The sequence below is a fragment of the Lissotriton helveticus genome, chromosome 10 (assembly GCF_964261635.1).
Source record: "Lissotriton helveticus chromosome 10, aLisHel1.1, whole genome shotgun sequence".
Lineage (NCBI taxonomy): Eukaryota > Metazoa > Chordata > Amphibia > Caudata > Salamandridae > Lissotriton > Lissotriton helveticus.
The window spans coordinates 218,479,205-218,505,760 of NC_136071.1; the positions used below are offsets into that span (position 1 = coordinate 218,479,205).

The window sequence follows — 26,556 nt, forward strand, 5'->3', positions numbered from 1 at the left end:
GGTTAACACGAGGCAGGCTCCTTAACTATTCTAGTTAAACATGCAAGGCCTAACTTCCTTCAGCTCGAAACTAAAGGAACTTAATCACACCCAAAAGTTTAAATTGAGTGTGCAACCCAGTGATATTCAACTTCTGAAAAAATGATGCTACCAGGTGATTCACTGGCCCTGCCTCCTTGTTGTGCCAAACGACAGTGGAACATATTTATGAGAGCTTTGAATCATGCTTGCACCACAAACCTCTAAGTATATTTTTGAAGCCACTCAAAGCCACTTTGCATGGCTTAAAAAATATGGAGTAATGCAACACAGCTCAAATCGCTGCATTGCATTACTCTGAGCAAGAGAGGCATTCCCTGGGCGTTGCGGTGGGTGTTCCCATGCAACACCCATAGTTTTTGATGCATTCCCATATTTACAAAACCTGGCAAACCTGGGAATGCACCAAAAAGATAAGCCTCCCGGGAGAGGTGTAGTGAGGAGAAATATCTTATTTTCTCCACTTTACTTCCTCTTTCTATATGTGCAGCATTCCTAAGCACACAAAGAAAGACAAAAAAGCCTCTCATGATTATTTTTGTGCAGGAAGTTGCGCCTTCCTGCACAAAAACAATCCTACTGCACAAAAACAATCCTACCTTCAACACAGGCACCCTTTCTCTATGGTTCAAGGGTGCCTGCAATGACGCTAGGCAGCCAAAATGGCACCAGCAGGGTAGCACAGCAAGATAACCTGCTGCTCTGCCCCACAGAAATCACAAGTATGGCCCAGTGTTCCTGTTGTCACTGATCCATATCTACTGAGGGATGGTGCGTGGTGTTTTTTTAATGCATTTTTCTTTTATTCTAAAGACCAGATCTGACACTGCAGGCCTTTGAAATGCTCTCTGCCAGAGCAGGGTAGGCCCTTCCTTTTGCTCACCTTTGTAACATCAGCTGTGCATCTCTGGGCTCATGCCTCACTCATATTGGTGTGTGGGTGCCAAAACTGCAAAGAAAGCTGCTGATTTACAATTTTCAGCCATTCATAACATGGAAAGCTGTGATAGCCGTAGAATTCCAGGCATGGTCCTATCAGTAGCGGCCCGTGGTGCGAGTGTTGCTGGGCGCTGATGTGGGGCGGGGGAGGGGCAGGGGTAGTAAACTACGGATTACGACCGATTAGGGGTAGGTAAGCATATAAATAAATAAAACAAATTTCTTTGCGCATGCTACATCGCCAAATGCGATATGTTTACTTACTTCTAACCGGTCGTAATCCGTAGTTTACTACTCCCCACCCTGCCCCTCCTCCGCCCCACGTCAGCACCCAGCAGCACTCTCACCACGGGACGCTACTGAGTCCTAGCAGTTTTTTTGTAGGTTCTTAGTAGTGAAAATTAAGAAGAACTTATCCATGCATAATTGGAGTACATAGTCAATCATTTGAAGGGTGGGAAGGGCTCTGAAAGGAGTTTGGGAATACTTACAAAACATCACATCATATTTCTAGGTATTCCCAAACTTGCCACCTTGGAACATTCACACCCCTCACCATGAATGAGATTTAGTCATGCACAAAATCACTATATGTTCGGGTAAAGCAGCACATGAGTAAAAGAACTTACAATTGAAAAGCCACATTTTGTGAATACCTTACACTCATAAATTGAGTTATTTTCACATTTAAGTCGGATTTAATGGCTCTGGCAATTCAGCAAAAAGTTTCTAGAGAAGAGGAATTCTGCATATAGCCCGTTAAGAAACATTACACTTGCTGATCATTTAAAAACAAGTTGTCTATGGGAAAGTCCATTCTTTTGAGCAAATACATGGGGCTCTTAAAATATGATCTATACGTGCGCCTATCACCTTTAGGTGGGAAATAGATTTTGTATATATTTTTATCGGATCTTTGGAGGTGGCTTGTGTGGTTTGATAGTCACTACAAATCAAGGCATGAAAAGTAAACTATTTAAAGAGTAATAATATAGTGGTGTCTTGGTCAAATAGGTTACTATAAATTATTTTCAAGGTTCCATCCTTCAATCTGTCTTCACATTGGCTTGGGTTCAGTTCTGTGAAATCAGTAAGGTGAAAACAGTGCCCACAACCTTTGATCTATGAGCCCTACCAATCTTCAGAGCGCGCACTTCAGTCTGCACTTAGGAGCATATTTAGTAACATATCACGCAGGGATGTACGACGGTACAATGCGTGGTATTACCACGCGTACCGTTACAACGTGTTTTTTACAACGCAAGTCGTTACCACGACTTGCGCTGTAGGGGTGCTGGACTTAGAATAGTTAAATGTACTATTCCAACACCAGCCTACGTACAGTAGGGAAGGTGTTGGAATAGTAAATCTACTATTCCTTGTCCTTGAGCGCCCTCAAGCGCAAGTCGTGGTTACGACTTGCGTTGTAAAAGACGCGTCGTAACTGTAGTGCGGGGTAACATCCGCGTTGTAAAAGATGTTCCCCATCACGCAGCGCAGTAAGTCACCTTGGTGCGCTGCCTGATAGGGAAAGGGCAAGAATACGGCATGCATAGAACTATACGGTGCATTCCTGCCCTTTCCTACTTCTTGGCGCAACATGTGCTGCCTGGCGCAAAGGGCAGGCACCCTTGCAGCATGGTGTACGGGTGCCTGCATTGTAAGCAGGGTTGTTTTTATGCAGGAAGGTACACCTTTCTGCACAAAAACCATACTGTGAGGCATTTTCCTCTTTCTATGTGTGCTGCACAGTGCAGCACATGTGGAAAGAAGAAGTAAGAAGGAAATATAAAGATATCACCTGGGGAGGCATAGCCTTTTGATGCATCCAGTAATGGTAAATCTGGAAATGCGGCAAAATCCATGGGTGGATGTGTGAGAACGCCGATGCTCGAGCCAGTTGTGTTACTCTGGATTTATCAAGCCACTCAGGGCCACGCAAGGTGCCCTTGCATAGCTTGGTAAATCCTACTTAGGCATTGCATTGCCCTTGCACCCTGTTGCAAGGTGCAAGGGCAACGCAAAACCTACATGAATTTGCCCCTAAATCTCTGCCCATTCACAAATTTCCATTGAACTTCCCGTGGGAACTTGACACAACCCCCGTTTTAGTCCCGTTCCCTCTGTCATAATGTAAGCTGCTGGTCTTACTCTTGCTGGTTGCTTGTCGGGCTGTCCATCTTGTTCCAGCTTTCCAATGCTGTGGGTCGGATTCATAGATCTGTTTTCTTCTCTGTCCCCCCTCATCCTATGGCCCTGTTCCTCCATGCATCTGCTTCTGCTATTCCAAAAGGAGCCACCACGAAGCTTCCCTCTGCTTTAGAGCTGCGACTCTCCAGAAAGGCAACACCGGGCCGTAAAACACATGGAAAAGACATTACCCTTCCCAATAATACATTTACTAAAAATCCATTTTTTGGATTCATGGATTGTCTTGAACATATATTTGAGTGTCGACCCACTTCAAGTTCAAACCTTCAAAAGTTTTTTTTTTTAATTGTGTGATTCTTGTTTGACCTGATACGACTCACACGTGCCATCTTAGTGGCCTGTAATTACTTATTTTGATTTTAATTATGAGTCCACTCAAAGTTCAGACCCAGTGCTTACCTTTTGCTTCAACGCGCAGACCAGTGATATGTGCAACCCTAGAAATCAGTGCTACAGTCTTGTGGGTAAATCTCCCAACAACAAGGATTCCAGATTTGATGCAATGGTGGATTTAGTGCAATGGTGTGTGTCAATTATTTGCCTGTGTACCCCTTTCAATGTATTGGTGATGCTGTGATGTGGAATGTGATTGTCTATTTTGTTCTCATCCAGTTTCTCTTTCATCCCCACAGGTCGGTTCTTTCTTCATGATTAACTTGTGCCTGGTTGTGATAGCAACACAATTTTCGGAGACCAAGCAGCGGGAGAACCAGCTGATGCAGGAGCAGCGGGCCCGTTACCTGTCCAATGACAGCACACTTGCCAGCTTCTCAGAGCCGGGCAGCTGCTATGAGGAATTGCTCAAATACATCTGCCACATCTTCAGGAAAGTGAAACGAAGGACAGTCCGCTTGTACAGCAACTGGCAGAACAAGAGGCGGAAAAAGGTGAACCCAAACAGTGCCGCGAATGGGCAAGGTCGCAGCCGCAGGAGCAGGCGAAGGATCACCTCCATCCATCACTTGATTCACCACCATCATCACCACCACCACCACCACTATCACATTAGCAATGGAAGCCCTCGGGGCCAGAGACCAAACCCTGAGATCTGTGATCTGGAGATGAAGGTCTTAAAGCCTCGGAGTCAGCTCATGCTGCCGCCTCCATCCCCAGGCCTCCAAAGTTCAGCTCCGAGCTCAGAGTCCGTTCATAGTATTTATCATGCTGACTGCCATGTAGAAGGAGCCCCAGCGAAATGTAAGTCTTCCAGTGCCTCGCCAAACATCAAACTGACTGCTGGGCTCGTCAATCACACCAATATGAACTATCCGACCATCATGCCTTCTCCAGGGGGCAAACTCAGTCCTGTTCCAGGTCCCCGCGGAAGGAGAAGCAATAGCACCCCCGTAACACTGATCAACAGCCCTATGAGCTTGAGCACTGATCCCTACGGAAAGCGCAGTTACTTGATAGGAGAACATGGTAAGGAAAGTTGACTTTCATTAGAAGGCAGGAAACCATCTTTCCTGAGAATAATTTGCTAGGAAGGGAAATAATGGCATGTTCAGTTATCTTAGGATGAACCTCACACACACATTGTAATTGTCATACCATAATATACCAGGTAAGTGCTATAATATGGAAAAAACTGTGCGAGTATTCTCTGGCGTCAATCTTTAAGGCAAAATTGCTGATATTGCAATTGATTGATCAATTCCAGCTGCTTCCTCAGAAGTTACTTTCCAGATGGAATAGTGAGAACAAAGCAAGTGGCATAAAACCTAGCACAGTAGCCACAGTCTAAGGCTAAGTAAGAACATGATAAGAAACAAGTAAACTAAAGCAGCTGAACGTGTACTGCGATAAGTCTGTATGACCACGATAAGCAAGACTGTATTTAGCAGAACCTCCAATTGCAAGGATTGAGTGAGAGTCCAAGTGATTGGTACTTGGAAGAAATGAAGATGCAGGATGACAGACTCAGAAAGTACACAATAAGTGACATTATTTATAGCTGAGTCTCCTCTGTGACGTGCAATATGAGATCAAACATTAATTTGGGACTCAGCTGATTTTACAGGGTGCAGTTCAATGAATTCAGTATGAGCACAAAAATATGATTTGATATCATGCAAAGCGCACACTGATAATTTCAGTGATAGCATGAAAGTTCACCAGGACCTAGTGAGAAATACATTGCGATTGACTTTGCAGCTGTACTATAGCGCTTTCGTGACCGCCATTGTCTACACACTTTCAGAGCTCTCCAAAGTTGGTCCTGGAGTGCTGGGTCCATGCCAGGTTTTTAGCATATCCCCATTTAGACAAATGTAGTTATCTTAAAAATCTGGATGGATCAGGCCCTCCAGGACCGACTTTGGTGAACCCTACACTAGCTTATAGGGAAAGGCTTGCATTACATAACTCCATATTACAGGCTCTACAAACCTCTTCCCATTTTTCTTTACACTCTATCTTAAACCACAGGTTTGATGCAATTTGTCACTGACTGACTATTGTCATGTTGACCCATATCATAACAACAGCAATAATGATAGTAATAAAAAGGCAAGTAAGAGAGTGGATTCTGCATGCTGAATTATTATTTGCCACCTAAACAATGGCCATTTTAGTACCCAATGCAATAGTTCTCTGTTTAGTGACCTTAAAAGAATGAAAGGCTATGTCACTTCTGCCAAAATTTGAATCTGTAAACCACCAGTGGCAAAATATTCTTTGAAAGTGACACTTCGCACTCCACCAAGGAAGCTCTGTGTTTAAATTAATAATATCGGGAATACCTGGCCTGGCAGTTTGGAATGGACTGTTCCAATTGGAGCAGGGTCAACACTGATTTGCATACGGCTGAGTCCAAACTCAAGTGGCATGATCGGCAAAAGAAAAAAAGGTTTATATGCTACCTGAGAGATTGCCAGTGGTTAGACAAGTTGCAAGCATTTCTCCCATCACCTTTTGTGTGTTTGATACACTGACATACTTAAAGTTAATGAAACATAAGACCAATAAAACATTCAGATATATCCTTGTGTTATATGTGTGTGTCATGGTTCCTTGCATAGTTTGAACCTCTGAGACAAATCCCATGTGATTTGATGTTCGCTAAATGTTTCTAAGCCTAATGCCAATATTTGCTGTAGGAACATTAGGACACTGGAAGAGCAGAACAACATAGGCACATTGGAGCAGAGATTAGAATGATTTGATTTGATTTAAATTGTATAAAGCGTGACGTATGCCCAAAGGCAACTTTGCTCTGTGCATCTGCCTAAAAGCTGATATGACCCATTAACAGCAGTCTACAAAGAAAGCCCAAATAAGCACGGTTTAAGATGTTTTCTTAAAATCTGCACATTTGGTTGGCTTCTCAAATGCAACGGCATTTGATTCCAGAGCTTGGAAATAACATAAACAAAACTCTTGCCTCCTTAAGACACTTTAAGAATTTTTGGAACTGAAATATTTTTTGCTAGTGCTGATCAAAGGCATTTTTTTAGGATGGTACCATGAAAATGTTTTCTTGAGAAAGTCGGGGCCTGTGTGATTAGGGTGTTATGTGCTGTACAGAGCGCCTTGAAGTAGTCTAGCTTCAATAGAAACAAGGATGTTATAACTGTTTTTTGCATGATGTAAGAAATAAATGGAAAGACCTTCTTCAATGTTTTTAAAATGAAGAAGCAAGAAGACGACAATTGGTTAATCTGTGTAATGAAAGTACATTTGGAATCAAAGATTATACTCAAATTTCTTACTTTCAATACTGGCTTTGGGAGAGGTCTGAGGATCTGTGGCCACCATGCAATATTCCCAAAGGAAGCGTTCCTTCCAAAAAGGAGCACATCTGCCTTCTCTGAGTTAAGTTTAAGGCAGTGTTTACTCATCTATGCTACTAGTAATGGACATCACAATTCAGGTATTGTCAGCATAGAAGGTTGTTGAGAATCTAAATGTCCTGATCAGTTTCGCAAGAGGAGACACATAAATGATAAAGTGGGACTTAAAGAAGACCCGTGTGGGACACCACAAGGTAGTGAAAAAGGCTCAGAAGTGAAATCACCAAGAGGGACTACTTGCTCCCTTTCATTGAGAAAGGAGCATAGCATGTTGAGAGCAGAGCCCCCAAGTCCTATCTCAGCCAGTCGTTATTTCAGCAGAACCGAGCGGCTTACAGTGGCTACGGCTGGGTATAGTTCCAATAAGACCACCACAGCCTTTCCACGTTTGTCCAAGATGTTTAGAATCTCCTTGGGTACTACTGCCGGGGCCGTTTCCGTACTGAGGGATTTCCTAAAGCTAAATTGGGCCATATCCAAGATGCCGTTTTGGTCAAGATATTCAGAGATCGCAATATTCAGATGTCTCTCTAAGATTTTTGCTGGTGCAGGGAGCCAAGATATTGGTTGATAGTTTTTTTCTTCATTTGGATTTAATGTTTGCTTTTTTTAAAGTGGAAGAATGGATGCGTTTTTCAACTCAGCAGGAAAAATACCGGCCTTAATGATGTTATTTAGTAAAGAAGTCAGAGGAAAAGCAATACATCCTGCAATTTCTTATAGTACCTTTGCAGGGAGTGAGTTCTATGGAGCTCCTGATCTGGTGAGTCTTATCAATTCAACCACTGGCTCTGTGGTAAGAGAAGGAAAGTTGCAAAAGGTCGTGAGGTAGAGTCTAAGGGAATTTCTGCTAAGGGTTAAATATTGATATTCCCATTACGTAAAGGTCCCTGTATACTGTATTGGCTTTATTTCTTAAAGAAATTCAGCTAGGTTGTCACAAAGCTGTTGGGCGGGGGTCAAAGTACCGTCCGCAGGGGACACGAAAGTATCTGAACTATTTTAAATAGTTCCCGAGGCGAGTTGATGGCCGAGTTAATTTTTTCTGTATAATATGTGGACTTTTCCATTTTTATCCTGTTTTTATATTCCTGAATAGTCAATTTATATTTAGTTCTTTCTTCTGAGGAGTAGTTTCTCCTCCAGTCTTTTTCCTGTCGTCTGCTCCTTTTTATCAATTCCCTAAGTTTGGGGGAATATTAAGTAGACAATTGTCGAGGTATGTGGTTTCTAACCATCTTGATAGGGCCCAGTTGATTAACTGCTTTGTTAATCCATTTGGTTAGCGGCAGCTTCATTTACGCCACCGATAAATGATGGGTGAGAGGAATCTAGAATTCTAGAAAACTTGCTCCTGTTCATTTTATTCCAGAGCCTAACCGGTTTTGCCTGACCGGTATTGTCACCCAGTGAAATATTTGAACTAGATTAAAGATTAAACCACACTTCCATGTAGTCAGACCAAGTGATTGGAAGAATTTCCACCACCTGTATATCGGGATGGTTTTAAAAAATACCATCCAGCGTGTGGCCAGCGAGGTGTGTCGGACTGTTCACCAGCAGTTTTAAATAAATTCCCATCAAGTTTGCGAGAAGTGTTTTGGAGTCGTTGTTAGCTGGGTGATCTATGTGAAAATTAAAATCCCCATATATGGTGACGTTTACAAATTGGATGTGTACTTTGAGAAAATCCCTGAGGGCTTCTAAAAATATTAATTTGGTGGCGGGGGGGGGCCGAAGACCGGTAATCCATAGAAATTAGAGTTGTGGTTAGATTTACAGCTAAAGGAGAGAGCTTCACGGTTGGCTATATTTACTGGATCACAAGGGATCTCCAGATTGTCACTGAGTTCTGGAGATCACTTCTGGCTTGATTTTACGACAGTTCTAGGCAGTTTTAACTTTTTCAGTGTTTTTCCTTTTTTTGACTGTATGATGTAAAGTGGTGTCATTTCAGCTGTCATATGGGTTAAAAAAAAAAGACAAGACACCCCCTTTACACCCACACTTGACCTCCGACGTAGTATGGTTCTGCTTTTCAACCAAATGAAGGAACAGGATACGTATATAGTTTTTGAAAACTCAAGGCTGCGGTATTTTAATAGATTTTATTTTTTTAAGCGCATTTATTGATTTCCTCTAGCGTTTACTGTGCCAAGGGCCGTATTCAATAGGTCAAGCAGAGCACGGGAGGAGGTGAAAGGTGGTGGTGGGGTGGGGGTGGGAATCGTCCACAGCTTAAATTCTTTAAATCAGGACATAGTTCACAGTTGTGGGTCATAGTCTTGGCAGAAAACGCGAGTTTTCCCACGTTTCCAGAATTTCTCACTGTCAATTTCGAGATGATGAAGTAGAGTTACTGAGTCCCATAATAGAGGAGCATTGGGTAAATTCATCTCACCGCGTGGAGATTGCTTTTGCTGGCCTCCCTTGAGATGTCCATCTCAATAACAGCGATTTAAAACCGATGCAAACAAAAATAAAGTACTCGCATGTATACAAAAAGATGCAGAGACATCATTGCAACTTTTTTCTTTTCCTTTTTTTGTTGTTGCCTTTGTCCACCCTGACAGTGTTTTACAGATGCTCTGTCTACAGCCTGGCTAAAATGCATTGACAAAGCCAACAGGTCTCAAAGATGAGACCAATTGCCTTCGGCAATGCTTGCTTCTTGTTAGTAACCACCATCTAAACCATGGGGGTTGTGAACTGAAAAAAGAAGCCCCCCTCAGTCCTAAGAGAAAGCTCTCAATTTGTCAGAGTAATTGCTTTGTTTGATTTTCGGAAAGAACCCACTGCTTTGGGGGTTTGTGTCTGACACTGTACTAAAATACCAGCCATCTGTCATGATGTTTTCACCAAAAGTGCTCTCACCGAAAGTTCCCCACCAATTTTTAGGAATCTATAGCAGCCGCGGCCGGCAGTGGGAGGAAATGCAGGGCAGTGATGTGGGGAGGGGGAGGGGCAGGTTGGGGGGTAGTAATGTATGGATTACGAAGTTTTCCAGGTAAGTAAACATTTAAATAAATAAAACGAATATGTTGCGCGCACACCAACGCATTTTGGGATCCAGTGCACTCAACGAAATTCGTTTTATTTATTTAACTGTTTACTTACCTGTAAAACTCCGTAATCCATACATTACTACCCCCCACCCTGCCCCTCCCCCTCCCCACGTCACCGCCCTGCATTTCCTCCCACTGCCGGCCGTGGCTGATCTATAGAACTGATAAACTAGTAGCAGGACAGTCCACCCTCCCAATTCAGAAAAATCCCTAATACGTTGTGTTTCTTACAGATATGGTACCAGAATACCTTTGTCAAAATATTATCGGACATAAATTAAAGGGTGTGCGAAATTCATGTAATTTGATTTTACGCAATTATGCTAAGTTAAGGGAAAATTCGGGGAAATTCTGTGTGATAGAGGCGAGTACGTATTTCATAACAAATAGAGAAAAGAACAAAATAACAGACATTACAACCCTCATGTTCTGTCTTATGCACTGTTCCTGAGTGCTCATACTAAGGTGCATATTTACAAACCACTTTTTGAACGCTCTAGTGGCCTAGCTCCATTTCCCACCTAGCAAATATGTCCCTTTCTACTGCAGTCCTCTACTGCACAGGGGTGTACAATGGGTGTTGCTGTGGGCGTTCCACTGCTTTTTGATGCTGCCCCACATTTACAAGACTAAGGCAGCACCAAAAACAGCGCCATTCTAACACCATGGATTACCAGCCGTTAGAATGGCGATATAAGGAAAAATTATAAATTTCTCTTCGTTTTTTGCTCTTTCCATGTGTGCTGTGTTCTGCATTCTACATCGCACATAGAAAGAACAAATCACCATGAATGATTATGTTGCACATAAAGATGTGCCCCTGCACCGCAGACACCCTTGCAACATGGAAACACAATGCAAAGGCTATGAGGCAATTGGGACTGCAATTATCACTGTAGTGAGGTCATGTGCAGCTTTAAGTTCTGTGGTGCAAAGGACCTGAGGCTCAATAACCTTAAGCCTCCTAGGATTAAAAAATCCCACAAATAGCACAACAACAATATGGTCCAGCACTCCAAATTATAGTTACTCTGATTACATCATATATCCATACTAATATTATAAAGAGAGAGCCCAAACCTTTGAGGCAGGTAATCTCAGTAACCACAGCACCAATCACAACACCCAATACACCGTTGGAAAGGGCAGTTGCAGCAGAAGGATATAGGCTATGCAGATGACCACCATATACATTTAAAAGGTAAAAGAACCGTGCCAGCAAAGGAGTCCCTTGTGGGCGTGTCTGCATTGTGTTGTGGGCGTGGGCTGGGGGCGTGACTAAAGCTGGGTGCGTGTGGTACGGCAATCATATCGTGTGCAGGGGGCGTGACAAACGCTGGGGGCGTGTGTCCGCCCTTCATGCCATGTGAGTCGTACATTCAAGCGCCAATTACGTTGCTGCGCAGCATTAAGGGGCACGCTGGGGGCGTGACACACTGGGGGCGTGAGAAACGCTAGGGGCGTGGGTCCGGCCTTCATGCCATGTGAACGCAACTGCGCCGCATCAAGGGGCCCGCTGGGGGCGTGAGAAACGCTGGGGGCGTGTGCTACATTCCGCCCTTCATGCCATGTGGGTCGTACATTAATCAGAAGATCGTCTGCTGTGGCCGTGTGCTGGGGGCGTGATAAACGCGTTCAGCTGGAGGCGTGGTAAGTAACGTTACTGCAGCTTCTCCTGCTCGCTGTTACTGAACTCTCTCATTCAACGAAATTACACGCGCCTGCTACCATCAACCAGGGCTCTAGCCGGGCTCAGGCGGCAGATCAGTACACTAATTACACATGCCTGATAACATCAACCAGGGTTGCCGCTGGGGCTCAAGCGGGGGAACACGCACCTGCTAACATCAAACAGGCCTGCATCTGGGCCTCAAGCGGGGGAACACGCAAATGAGAGTGTCTGGGGGACAATTACTGCAGCCTCTCCTACTCGCTGTCACTCACCTCTCTCATTAAACGGATTTACCCGCGGCTGATAACTCTCTCATTCAACGACATTACACGCGCCTGCTAACACCAACCAGGGCTGTAGCCGGGCTCAGGTGGCGGATCACTACACCAATTACACGTGCCTGCTAACATCAACCAAGGCTGCAGCAGGGCCTTCTCCATCCCGATTCTAATGAAACAAAAAATTTTGTCTACCGCGAGATTTTAAAATAAATTGCCCTTGCCAAACACACACATTAAACACATTCTATTTCATACCCAGACAACGTCGGGACGGGCTGGTAGTGTTATATAAAACATTGATTCAGCAGGTGTTATTCCAAATTTCTGTATTCATAAACTCTTCTTCACAATAAAATACGATCGTAGCAAACGCGTTTCGTCCCATCGGACTTCTTCAGGGCAAGGAAAAGTATGTTGGCCTTCTATTAAGGATGCTGTCTATGATACGTAATCCATTCTCCTTTTTAAATTGATACCAGAAAGGCCTTGTCTAGGCAGTCTCTCTTCCTGGGTAAAATACTATTATTTCAGTGACCAGTCTTCTGTATGTTTTTGAATCATTAGCCAAAGTCTGGCAATGGGTGTTATACCATCACAACTTGCAAAATGTGACAAACAGCTTGCTTTGTATACACCGAGTGGCAACATGGCAGCAGGGGGGCCTGCGCTGGCCCTAGGCAGCTTTTGTTGCGCCAGCGCTAGGGAAAACACAGGGGTGCACCGTATTCTTGTGAATACGGCGCTTCCCTGCATTTTAAAAATGTCAAAGCGTGGCACTGCTGATTTTGGCACAGCTCCGCTGTCTGACATTTTTTGGTAAATATGCCACTAAATTTCTGCCCCAAGCGTACCTTGGAGTAATAACATTTGGGGAGTTTGAGTAACAATCATAACTCAAAATTATGCGTAATTATGTTAGCTTAACATACATTTTGCTTGCCTAACATTAATAGCATTTCCACAATACTGTTGAAATGTTTTGCCACATTGGAGTTAATTATCACCTTTGCTGCGGCGGCTATTCCGCCGCAGCGCTAAGGGGGCGGTGGGCCGCGCGGCCTCACACGCTGGTGCTCCGTCACCAGCCTCGGGTGAGCTGTGCTGATGACGGAGCGGTTCCGTCATGGCCCTACCCGCTCAAAATAAAGCGCTGCACAGGCGCGAAATCAGCGCCACGCAGGCGCGTCAGGCGGGCCATGACGGAACCGCTCCGTCATCAGCACAGCGCCACCGGGGCTGATGACGGAGCGGTTCCGTCATCAGCATCGACGTGGTTATAGAAAACACCCAATGAGACAGTATTTGTGTAAACAATATTTAGGAGATTACATTTCCGTCAGACGATATTTCTATAGTTGATATTCTGACACAAACCTTTTTATGGTGCTCGATCAAAGCAACTCTGAAACCTACAAGTCTACGGTCTAGTAAAGTCCGTTCCCATCAATAAATAGATGAGGCACCTGTTGAAAGCACCGCTAATGGGCGCCTGTCCGTCCACAGACCTCAGTGATTAGGTCGTTAACAAGAGGCCGGTGTGCGGCCGACGCTTTGATCTTCAAAAGAAGCATGCGTAGCGGCGGGGCTGAGACTCGCGTCACCTTTCACCCCCTCCAATAAGCCGCAAAGTGGAGTCAGATCGTGAGCGGTGGAGCTCTGCAGCTTGGAAAAATGTAAACACTTAGCCTTAATTGCACAGATCTGCGAGGACTAAATAGCGATGTAGAAATATGAAAAGAAAGTGTTCCATTAGTGAAAGTCTTCTGTCTGGTGAGACGGCCCTGATTGCGAGGCAATGTTTTCTCCTTTGTTGAGAAGTGAAAACAAGGACAGGATGTTCTGTGGAGGGGGAAGGGGGGGAGGGAGGAGGAAGGGGATGTTCCTACACTGTACAGCCCAGCGAGATATTTTCTTGCTGCTTGCCAAGTTTTGACAGAGTGTGAAACCCAATCTGCCAGGGATCTTCGAGCCTGAAACTTGTCTCTGTGATGGAGAGTTGAGCTGTTTCTTGTGGGGTCCCTGCTCAAGTAACCATGGAGAGTTGAGCTGTTTCTTGTGGGGTCCCTGCTCAAGTAACCCTGGCTGCACAGGCCACACCAAGATTTAAAAATACCACTGAGGCCTCCATTACGAGTTGCCCAGAGCCGTATCCCCAGGGGTGCTACCGCCCCAGGCAACTCCAAGTAAACTCCACTGTTTGCAGACAGAACATTTTTGGGTCCACAAACACTGTATCCATGTTTTACAGGGGTGGATCTAGCAGTGGTGTAACAAAACTTGAGGGGGTCCCCCTGCAAAGTACATGGAGGGGCAGGGCCATCTTAACAACATTATAGGCCCCTGGGCAAAGCAGTGCACTGGGTTCTGCCTACACAACCACTCACAGGAATGAAAAATGTTTAATGGAAAATCAGGGGAATATTTACAAGCCCCTAATGGCACAGGAACATCACTTTTAGAGATGTTACTGTGGCGATATGTGCTGTGCCTTATTTGCAACGCAGTGTTAAGCCATTTAAGCTGGGTCTGGTGACACAGTGGACTAAGGCATCCACTGCAGAGGCCTGTGTTTGACCTCATGGTCACAGGTTCAAATCCCGGTGGGTCCACTCAGCCTTTCATGAGATCGATAAAATAAGTACCATTGAGTTGGGTAACAATAAACATCTGTTATTCAGTGCCAAGATACCTACGGGAGAACATGCGCTTTACAAATACACATGTTAATGCTGCCTTGTAAATAAGGCATCCTTTCATGCTGTACTTAGCATGGAAGGGGAGAGCAATGGGTGTTGCGGTGTGCGTTCCACCGCAACGCCGGTTGATTTTGACGATGCCCCTTATTTACAAGGGCAGCGTAAATAGGAGGCAAAATTAATACCAGGGAAAACCTGGTCTTGAACAGGCGAAACAACGAGAAATGCTTTATTTCACCTCGTTTTTGCTGTTTCCATGTGTGCTCCCCTGTGCAGGAAGGTGACCCTTGTCTCCCAGCTTTACTGAGTCGCCCAACTAGTAAACAATTGGCAACATAAATGAAGCTTCAAATGTATTTCAGTTCTTAAGAAACTAGTGGCTTTTGCCAGCAGAAACAGTTGAAAAGTGAATTACAAAGAAGCATATGTACGGAATAAAAAAAATAAAAAAACACATTAGGGTACTTGAAAAGTAAGGAAATATAAAGACATGCTGAAATCTCAGCAATATGCAGTTAAGCATAAGACTCTAGAGACTTAGGTAGGGGAACAAAGGAACTGGGTAAGATTTTTATTTATTGTAGTCTGTTGATTAAAGGGAGAGAGGGAAGTACATTTACTTTTAATAGTATTTAACACAATGATCACATCAGCAGTTCTTGTTTTCATTTGAGGTACTTGGTCTAACTTGTTGACTTCTTCTCAAGACATCCGGCAAATTACCTGTCTTGCAATCTGTGCAACACACTCAGACTGTGGACTCTTGATCCCGTCTTCCACAGATAGCCTACTTACCGACTAAGTGTTGTATGCACATGATGGAGGCCAGCAATTCACTGACTGTTGAGCTGGACACCGTGATCACAAGATTCCTTGTATAATTTACTAGGTGTGTCTGGGGAGGCATTTGGGAGGGTTGAGGCACGTTGGCAATGTTGGCACCTGCAGCTACCCTCCAGAAACGTTTCCCCCTTTCCATAACAGTGGATAACTCATCATATCTTCTGCATGACTTCAATGTTGAATTAGTTGCCTATGTAATGTGATGATTTATGATCAAGCTTCCTCTTGCTTACAGGATACTCTGTCTGAGTAGACTTATTAGTGGCTGTATTCCTCCATGGAATGGCGGAAACCTCCTGCTAGACAGCTCTAGCATAGGGGGAAAAACACTATATCTTTCTGCATTGCTAATTCTTATGGGGTGCAGAGGGACCATGGTCTGACTTGGAGACCAGGATTTGTCGGAGATTGTGTGATTTGATTGAGTTACCTTGGTCTATGAGCCTCTCATCCAGAATAAAGACTTTGTTAGGATCTTTGGGCCTTGGCATTCAATTTTATTCTTTATATCGTCTTTAAACTCCTCCGCGGTGGCAATCTGATACTTCTGTGTCAAAACAAGCAATATTAAGTCAGAGGCAGCTTTAGGGTCATCTGGGACTCTGAATGAGTTATGGTAGAGTAACTGCTTGAACAGAGCACTTCAACAGACTGGCAGTAAGTGTTGCTGGGACTAAACTGACTGTGGACTTTTTCTCCTTCTTAAGCATCTACAGCCTTCTTTTCTTGTTCTGGCTAATCCCATTGAACCAAAACATATCTAAAATTGTCAATTTTTGCACAGGGTCTCTCAGTGTCAATTTAACTTCCATCTCTTTACAGAGTGCAATTCATGGTTATCGTAGTCTCAAAGGCCCTCATGTGGACTGTAGATGTGGGTGTTGACATGAGTACTAAGGATGGGACTAGATATAGATTGCCCCTCAAACTGTTCATCTCCCTTGAATCTGTGAGGGAATCACTATTGTCATCCCTTTCAATTCTTTGCTCTCCAATCTCCTCCTTCCTCTGCTACGTCTCTACAGGATATCCTGAATGTAGACCTCTGTGTGGTATGGTGATGGGTAAGATTGAAGAAGGTCCTCTGTGGACAGTTGTGATGAACATTGTTCTATCAATATTCTCAATATATTGAAAAACAGAGAACCTTGGGTGGCGATAATGCAACTGAGGAGAGTAAAGGGCTGTTAATGAAATTAGTTTGTAAACAGAAACAGTGGTTCCTATGGACAAAAATAATTAATAAACAATAATATTCTAAGGCACAATGGCAACAGACAGGTCGAGGTAGATGTCAGAGAAAGACATAAGAGTATATACTGCGCAATATTTGTAAATTCAAATGTTTATATACCAAATTTTCAACATATATTCAGAATCAGGTGCATAGTGTCCCCAGTGAACATGGAACCTACATAACAGTTTGTGACATTTTGTGACATAAAAAGATGGTTTCCACAATTACAAAGTCGACCATAACACTAATATCAAATGGACACAGCCTTCTAATGCAGTAAATAGTGGTTGATAAATGGTTCGCTTTGGATTTGTCGATGACGTTTCGATCCTGTCAACAATAAGGGGTCTCCTCGGGACCTAGCAATGCAGGGACATCTGAAAGAATGATAGAATGTATCAGTGACGGGCCTAAGAAATCAGGACTGTAGGGATATGCTAACTATAGACTGGTAGTAGTACATGAAATAAGAATCTTCTGTCCCATGTGAATATCCTCCCGTTTACCTTCATGTCCTTGGGGTGCACTCCTTTCACTCTGACAGCAGATTCTTATTTCAGATACCACTAATAAAATAAGCTCATGACCTTCTGCACCTCCTCTTTTATTGCTCCACCTTCTGGAAATTGCCATTGGGCTATTATTAGTTGGATACAGAGAAGCCTCCGGCGCGGTCACAGGCAAGGCCTTGGACCAGGGCTTAAGAGTATTTCATGCACTGGTTCCCTTAACAGGGATACTAGCCAATCTTGACCCAGCAAAGCCACTCAGGAAATCAAAGCTGCCCCTGAATAGTCATAGTATTGGACACTGCATGATATCTTAACGGGGGAAATGGAGGATAGAATGGCTGGTCAGCCTTCAATTGACTGAGAGGACAATGAGGATGATGAAGATGAATGGAAATAGATATACTAATATGCTAATACAAGGTCCATGGATGTAAAAATAAACCACATAAATGTAGCAAGGTTGTGGTGGCTCCTGCAGGTGTCTGCAGCGGAGTACAGATGGGTAATCTGGGCACATGAATCACATCAACTAGGTATTTAATCTGAGATTGAGAATTATTGATAAGATATCTGCATTGGTTTCTGACCCTCTGAAGAGCACTATGCTGTGTGCATCGGTCAGCAACAGTGCACAACAAGCAATGTTATCTTTGTTAGGGCTGTTCCTCCATTACCCAACTTAGGGGCCTATTAGGATGGCGGACGGACCTGCGTCTGTCTCCCACCCCCGAGGTGAAGGGGCCGTCCGCAGGGGCAGCGGCGGTCCCTTCGGTGCAATTAGGATGTGACCGCCACACTGGCGGTCACATCCCGTATCTTTAACCTTGCGGCGGGTGCTGCTTGAAGTAGCACCCGCCGCAAGGTTAAAAATGCATGCTTTACATTTACATGCACAAAGCGGCAGGCACCACGCGGTGCCTGCCGCTTTGTGCATGTAAATGCTGGGGGGTACCATAGGTACCCCCCATGTGCACCACCCATCCCCGACACCCTGGGGGCCCGCAACGGGCCCCCAAACACAAAAGACCACATGCTTTTCCACGGCGGAAAAGGCGCCGTGGAAAAGCATGTTTCCTCATGCATCCTAATATGGCTGGCGGTGTCTTGCAGACACCGTCACCATATTTGCCAGCATACACCGCGGATCAGCGGCGGACGGACTTGCCGTCCGCCGCTGATCCCACCGCCATCCTAATGTGGCGGTGTGTGTTTCCAATGTCCGCGGCGGTGAATCCACATCCTCCAGGCCGGCGGTGGCTTCCGCCGGCCTGGAGGATGCGGATTCACCGCCATCTTAATAGGCCCCAAAGTTCTGACTGCTTCAACGTTGCAACTCAATAGCTCCAGATCTTTCTCATGGTCTTGCTGAGAGGAGCTCACGGCTCACAGATGTACTTTTCGAGTTATCCACTGCTCCGCTTCACCTTCTACTGCTAGTCTCAACACCATGAGCTGCCGCTATGGAGACAGAAATGTTGATAGCCATTCAGTTTCTCAGAGACATTGATGAGATGAGGAGACCACAGAGCTGGCTACAGCTGCCTTCTCTGGTAGCTTGTGCATCTCCCCCAACCTTCATGGTGGCTTTCGATGTGAACTCTCCCTCTTCTCTCTCTGACATGAGTATAAATGAATCATTCCTTATCATGTGTATACTTTCTGAGTGCACCCCCACCACCATCACCATGGTCACTGATTTAACAAAAAAAACACAAAATCAACAATAGTACTGTTAAACAGATGTACCCCATCAGAAGGAAACTACAAGTCAGCAGAATGAACATTTCATATTTCATACACAAGTGGCCATCATTAACCTAAATATCTGGATTTCAGATCCCTAATCAACATATTCAAATTTCTCTTCTCCCCTTGCAGCTCAAGACCATTTCTAAAAGAAAGATCACTGAGTTGGGGGACAGACTGAGTAACCAATTTAGTTCAAATTTTCCTTCTTTCACTTTCTCCAAACACGGACCAAATAAGTTCCTCCTAGTTGAGATGAGCTACATTTTTTGTGAAACAATCACAATGGGGTCCAACTTCGAAACCTATTTCACCTAACAATAGCAGGTGATTTCCTAATTGAATTCTCCTAACTATGAACTTGGATGTTCAGATTCTTTGGCCAAGAAGAAAAAGAAGGAAAGTCTTGAGGCCTAAAGGTTTAATGAATTTCGGATTGACCAATAACATTCAGAAAAGAAAATCATATTTTTGTCATTGACATTCTCAGATAAAGTCCAGTGTAACATATCACTCTAAGCCGATGGAATTCCAACAGCCACTTTTGCGACTCATTTGGCCTCATCCTATTTGCAGAAAGGTTTATGGTGGCCCTAATCTGAAAAGAGTGTGGCAAGAACCCTTTACATCCCTACTCCTGCTTTTTAGAAGTCATTTTACAATCCCACATTAAATTAAATTTTTTGACAAGTAGGCAATGCTCATATATCAGGTGGCATAGATGGTCATTCAGTTGTCTGGTTGTTGAGGATATTTGCACCTACTAAGGGCAGTACGATGTATCTAAATTAAGCAACTGCTTCTGACTTCTGCTATAATAGAAGGTCATACATTCAAAACTCAGCAAGGCCAGCTCAGAAATACTTCCTTCGGAGGATGGTAAATTGAGTACAAATAACTTGGGTAATAATGTAACATATCATTTAGAGTGCTGAGAAATAGAAGAAGTGAAACATAAAAAGAACTTATTATTCAAACCAAGCATTCTTAACAACTCCATCAGCACAAAACAATGCCCTGTTTTTTCGCATTTCTAGCCTGTGGTATGGTGCGTAGTGGCACCGGTCATAGACCTGAAAATATAATCTTGTTGAAGCTTCATGAGAATGAAAACCTGGATTGTCTGTCCCCTAGAAATGATGAAGTCCAAGTAACCACATTGCAAGCCAGTGGCTTGTCGACACGTGAGGAGCCCCCCCTGCAAAGTACATAGAGGGCCCCACTTTTGGACTTCCTCAGGAGCTCTCAGGCCAGGGTCTGTGCTGAGGGGGCCCCCTGGAGCGTGGGCCTCCCACACTACGGGGGAGTGCGGGGGCCTTCGCCACGCCACTGTTACAAGCCTGAATATTCATACCATCCTGCAGGGCAGCACATCAAGCAAGGCAGCAGTTATTCCAAAACAGAAGTCCAGCAGAGTGGCAGTAATTCAGCAGAACTGCAATCCTTCTTCTTGGCAGAGTATCCACAGGCCTAGAAGTGTATTGAAGTGGTGGTATCTGAGCTCCAGTACGCATACCAGTTGTGCCTTTGTAGTGAGGAAGGATTCAAAGACATTCCTTTAAAGTGCACAGAGGACCTTCCTTCCTGTCTTAGCTCCAGACTCAATACAGGGAGGTATGCAGCCTTTAGTGTGGGGGCAGGACACAGCCTATTCAGTTGTAAATGAGGCTGGGTCCGTCTCCTCCCTCTCATCCTTCAGGATGGCCCAGCATGTCACACCTAAGCTCAAATTGTATGTGACTGTCTAAGGGGAATACACAAAACCCCAACTGTCACCCACCCCAGACATGATCAGAGACAGGCAGCAGGCACAAAAATGCTAAATTAAGAAAATGCCAACTTTCTCAAAGTGGCATTGTCAAAATTGTAATTTAAAATCTGACTACACCATAAGTTTGTATTTTAAATTGTAATTCCAGAGGCACCAGACTTAAAGGGTTTATCTTTTCCCAACCTATTATTACATCTATAAAATGGAATAAGGTCGACCAAATGTTAACCTATGGGAGAGATAGGCTTTGCTGCAGTACAAAGCGACTTTGAGAATGTTTCTGTGCCAGGGCATGTAAAACTTGAAAGTACATGTTCTGCCTTTTAAATACACTGAACCCTGCCATCTGGGTTGTCCAGGGCCTATCTTAGGGTGACATATGTATAAAAAGAGAAGTTTTGGGCCTAGCAAAAGGTTTATTTTGACAGGGTGCCATGGCAGTGTAAATTGCACACACAGGCTCAGCAATAGCAGACCTGAGACATGGTTAGAGGGCTACTTAAATGAGTCTCACGAGCAGTGCTGCAGGGTCACCAGCAGCATTTAATGTACAGGCCCTGGGCACATACTAAGGACATATAAGTAAATTAAATATGCTAAATGGCTATGAGCCAATGTTACCATGTTTAGAGGAGAGAGTGCATGCAATTTAGCACTGATTAGCAGTGGTAAAGTGCTTAGAGTCCTAAGGCCAACAAAAATGAATTCATCAAAAATTAGGAGAAGGGAGTCAAAAAGGTTTGGGGGTGACTGCAGAAATATCAATTTGCAACATTTATTTTGTTAATTATTAATGTACATTGTTTTATACTTACTTGTATTTATATTTTAGTTAAGGGCTGCTAGCTTTGTAGGGGTATAGGGTGGGAAGGTAATTAAGTAATAATTAAATTATCATTATTTTTAAATGATAATTAATAATTACATTGTTTATTAATTATGTCAATTGTTTACTTGTTTTTAATTTATATATATATATATATTAATGTAATTTAATATTGTTTATATTAAGAGTTTTTTTTAATACATTATTTGGGTTATTCAAATGTGTAAAGTGTTTGAAGTGAAGTACTTTCCCTACTTTTGACCAGATTGGAATTTGAATAGTAAATCTTATAGTCCAACAATGTTCCTACTGTTGCATAACCTGAAGTGGGAATAATACATTTAACACTTCTGAAGTCCAACACTTTCCCTACTGTTGCACACACTGCAGTGGGAATAGTAATTGTAATACTTTCGAAGTCCAACACTTTCCTTACTGTAACATTGACTGGAGCGGGAATAGTAAATGTAACGCTACTGAAGTCCAACACTTTTCGTACAGTAGCACAGACTGGAGTGGGAATTGTAAATCTTTTCCCTCTGAAGTTCATGCTTTCCATACTGTTGTACAGACAGGAGTGAGAGTAGTAAATGTAACACCTCTGAAGTCCAATGCTTTCCCTACTGTTGCACAGATTTAGGTGGGAATAGTAAATGTAATCCCTCTGAAGTCCAATGTTTTCCCTACTCTTACAGTACTTTTAATAAATGTGTTCTTTGGGGTTTTAAATTTGTAATATTTCCTCTATTGCCTAAATTAACTAATATATATTCAGCTTCAGACTTCACTCCGCAACGCAAAATGAAGGGACTGCACTCTTCAAGATACTAGGTTCAAGATTTATTTAACCCGCGATTTAAACAGGACGCGTTTCGGCATACTGCCTTTATCGACTAAACAAGGAGCAATAATGAAAACACAACATTATATCCGGGGCTACAGAAGCATTTCCGGGTCATTCAATAGACATAGAAGACAAACCCAAAACAACATATGTTGGTGTCGATAGCCAAAAAGAGGCCACAAAATTCATAACTTCCCATTATTGAGTCATGATTATCCCACAATTTTCTAAATTAGAAAATATTGTGCAATTTAAAAATAATAATCAATCTACCCAGCAGTGAAAAGGTCATATATTTCTTCACTTGTAAATCGATCAATGCACACATTCATCAGTGCAAAATCTTAATCAAAAATTAAATCCAATTATTTACACACTAAGGGAATCTTCAAAATTATAAATGAGACCTCACTTCATTGAGCCCTGGATGGGCAAAAAATTACCTTTGTTCGCTAGGCACCTTGAGGGGGCAAAACACTTCCCCTCCATAATTGAGCCCTGGATGGGCATCACAATCTAAATATACAATACATCTGTTTGTCTTAAGAAATTAATCTATCATTGGATGAACAGCTTCTCACCCCTAAAACCATTCACGTGAGTTGGAGGCGAACCATAATATTCTCATACAGTAATTTGCTCTCAGACTCAACCCAGATGGCTTGCTAGTTCTTCTCCTGTCTTTAGACCATCAGGGAAGGTGGTTTGTAAATCGATGATGAATCTAGATTCAAGACGCAACTCGCGATTGCCCCCCCGGTCACTGGCTGGAATATGGTCCAGACAAAAGAATGTTAGCAAATTCCTATTGCTGTAATGGAATCTGGCAAAGTGCCTGGCTACAGGGTAGGTGAACTCCTGTTTCTCAATGGCTCTAGCGTGTTCTAAGATGCGCCGTTTTGTGGGATGAATTGTTCTGCCGATGTATTGCTTCCCACCAGGGCAGAGGAGGCAGTAAACACAAAACGGTGTGTTACATGTCAAGAACTTGTTAATGATTCTCGGCTTGGACATGTGCGGGACTGTGTATGAGAGATCCTTTTTACTCCCTTTGCACGCCTTACATTTCAGGCATGGAAAAAATCCAGTGACTGAGCGTGGTACAAATGGAATTGACTTGTGATGACTTCTCACTAAGATGTCCTTTAAGGATTTGCTTCTCCTATATGTTACTTTTGGAGAAGCAGGTATAGAGTCACCTATTACTCCATCAGCTTTTAAGATATGCCAATTCCGGCATAAAATCTTTCTCAAGGGGGCTGTTTCAGTAGAAAAGGTTGTGATGAATCTAATGGAGTCACTATCTGAATGGGATTTTTCTCTCTTTCGTAGCAGGCATTGTCTTGGAATCTTGTTGACCTTTATTGGGCTAATAGGTCCTGGCAGTAGCCTCGTGCCTTGAACGGCTGCATTGGCCTCATTTTGAAAATCACTATCTAGAGAGCAATTTCTTTTCATACGCAGCAATTCTCCATACGGGATACTGTTCTTAAGTGATTTTTGGTGGCTGCTGTTTGCCTCAAGTTCAGAGTTCCCTGCTGTGTCTTTTCTGTAAAGGGATGTACACATTTTTTATTGTCCCTAACAAATACTCTTAAATCGAGGAATGACACTTCTGTTGAGCTGATATGCCCACTAAATTGCAAATTTAAAGAGATATTGTTCAATGCCTGAATATAATTCTCGGCTTCATGTTTTGGTCCGTTCCACAAAATAAAGAAATCATCAATGTATCTATACCCTGCAGTGATGCAATTTACCCAGAGATTATATTGGTCAGACCAGGCCACCTGCTTCTCCCACCAGCCGACGAACAGGTTAATCGTAGATGGGGGCGAAGCAGATGCCCATCGCCATTCCCCGTATCTGCCGAAAGTGCTGTTTCTGAAAAAGAAGATGTTATTCTTCAGGCAGAGTTCAATAAATTCCACCAGCATCACATTATGTTCAGAAAAATGTAGTGATCTGCTGTTAAAAAAGTCCCTCACGGCTTCTACTCCCTGGGTATGTTCAATGCAAGTATATAAACTTGTTATATCCAAGACGATCATCCATGTCTCTGATTCCCATGGTATATTCATGATGTTGTTTATAAAGTGTGTAGTGTCCTTGATATACGATGGTAACATACTTACGAACTCTGCCAAGAAAAAATCAATGTAGTGTGACATATTCTCAGTTACACAGCCTATTGAGGAAACAATTGGGCGCCCTGGTGGTCTTTTGGCGTCTTTGTGTACTTTTGGCAGGTGGTAGATAGTTGCTGTTGTTGGGTGGGGGCACGTCAGAAATTTGAATTCATTTGCACTCAAAATGCCTCTGTCCTTCCATTTCTGGATGAGCTCATGATATTCTCTGATGCTCCCAATATATTCCTCCTTCTTGATCCGGAGATAGCATTTTGTATCTGCCAATTGTCGTTGTGCCTCATATTCATAGTATTCCAGAGTCATTAGAACAACGTTCCCACCCTTATCAGAGGGTTTACAGATCAGCTCTGGATCACTGATCAATTCTTGAATTGCTGCTCGTTGCCCTCCAGTAAGATTATTCTCTGTCGACCTTGATGTTGTTGATCTGAGTTTTAGCAAGTCCTTCTTTACGGTTTCTTCAAATGTGTCAATTGCATCGAATGGGGTTATCAGCATATAAGTAGATTTTGGTTTGAAAGTTGTTTTGGGTACTTTCTGTTGTATGCCGTAACTCATGATGGTGAAGATTTGTTATGACATACTTCGGGGGTCGTCATCCATCTGACTACTTAAGATTTGTAATGTCTTCAAGTCATCACCTGTTAGGGTATCTAATGAACTTGATCCAATCCCTTGTTGGGTAGGTGTATGTAGCAGGCGTTTGAACTTGAAGAATTTCTGTAGTTTAAGTTTCCTGGTAAATAATTACAGTTGCATCCGAGTTTGAGTGTATTCCAAGGTCTTAGTCGGATGGACAAAATGTGAGTCCCCTCTTAAGCACACTTTCTTGATCTTTAGTTAGTGTCTTGGATGTTAGATTGATAATGGTTAAATCTTGTTCTTGGACTACTTTCTGGCTCCTCTCTTGCTGCGAGTCTGTCCCGCGATCCCTGCCAGTTGATCTTGATTTTTACCCGCCGCCCCTTCTTGTCTTCCTGCGGCGTCTTGTTTTCTTGTCCCTTGTGACCTGCACCGTCCACCCGTTGTCGGGAGTCCCTCATCAGCTGAAACTCCTCTAGAAAACGATTCCTTGTGGATGAAGATGTGGATGAGGATGCACCCAAATATATTATATTATATATATATATATATATATATATACATATATATATATATATATTCACTGAAAAAACATAGGTTTCAGGAGTTATATAGTTAGGAATTAGTTTTTAAAAAACCTTTGAAATTCACTCAAAAAACTATAAGTTTTAGTGGTGTAATAGTTAGCTGGACATTTTACTCATACAAAACCAATGAAATTGCTCCTATATAGTTAGTTGTACTAACTATATTTCGCGCACCCGCAATCCACTGCTGATGATGTCACATATTAGATCATTCATGACATGGTCAGTGACATCACTGATGACATCTCAAATTACATCACTGATGACATCATCCAGTGAATGTGGTTTGCTTCGTTATTTAAATATGCATTATATATATAGCAATTTACATTGAAGAATGAGTGGATATATATAAATAAATATTTGGATGGAGGATTAAGTAGCAGTGTAATTGACTGTTTACTTGACCAATTTATAATGTCTCACTAAATATAGTGGATAGTGACTAAACTGTGTGAATATCTGTATCACTTTGTCAGTTGTTGTGTAAACTGATTCTACAGTTGGTTACTAGCTATGTGAAAGTCTATATTAGTTATTGATTAGTTAACTGAGTATTTGTATGGGAGTGTGAACGTGTGTGTGGTTTGGTGGGGGGTGTGACTGTCCAAAGATGTGTGAATAGTTGATTCAGTAGATATATGAAGTTAAAACTACATGTTCTAACAGTTTGGGTGAGGGACTCTCTTTATGGGTGTGGTGATGAGCAAATATATTTCTCAAAGGTACAGGTCCAACAAACTAGAAAAATAAAAGGCAGTGTA

General features: G+C 43.0%; 1 protein-coding gene across 1 annotated transcript in view; it reads left to right on the forward strand.

Moving 5' to 3' along the window:
- Window positions 1-26,556, forward strand: part of LOC144786174 (voltage-dependent T-type calcium channel subunit alpha-1H-like) — a 1,055,750-nt gene that overhangs the window by 391,514 nt on the left and 637,680 nt on the right. Inside the window, exon 7 of the mRNA XM_078665169.1 lies at window positions 3,822-4,611. Within this exon, the coding sequence (XP_078521295.1) occupies window positions 3,822-4,611 (790 nt within the window). The remainder of the gene's footprint in view (window positions 1-3,821; window positions 4,612-26,556) is intronic.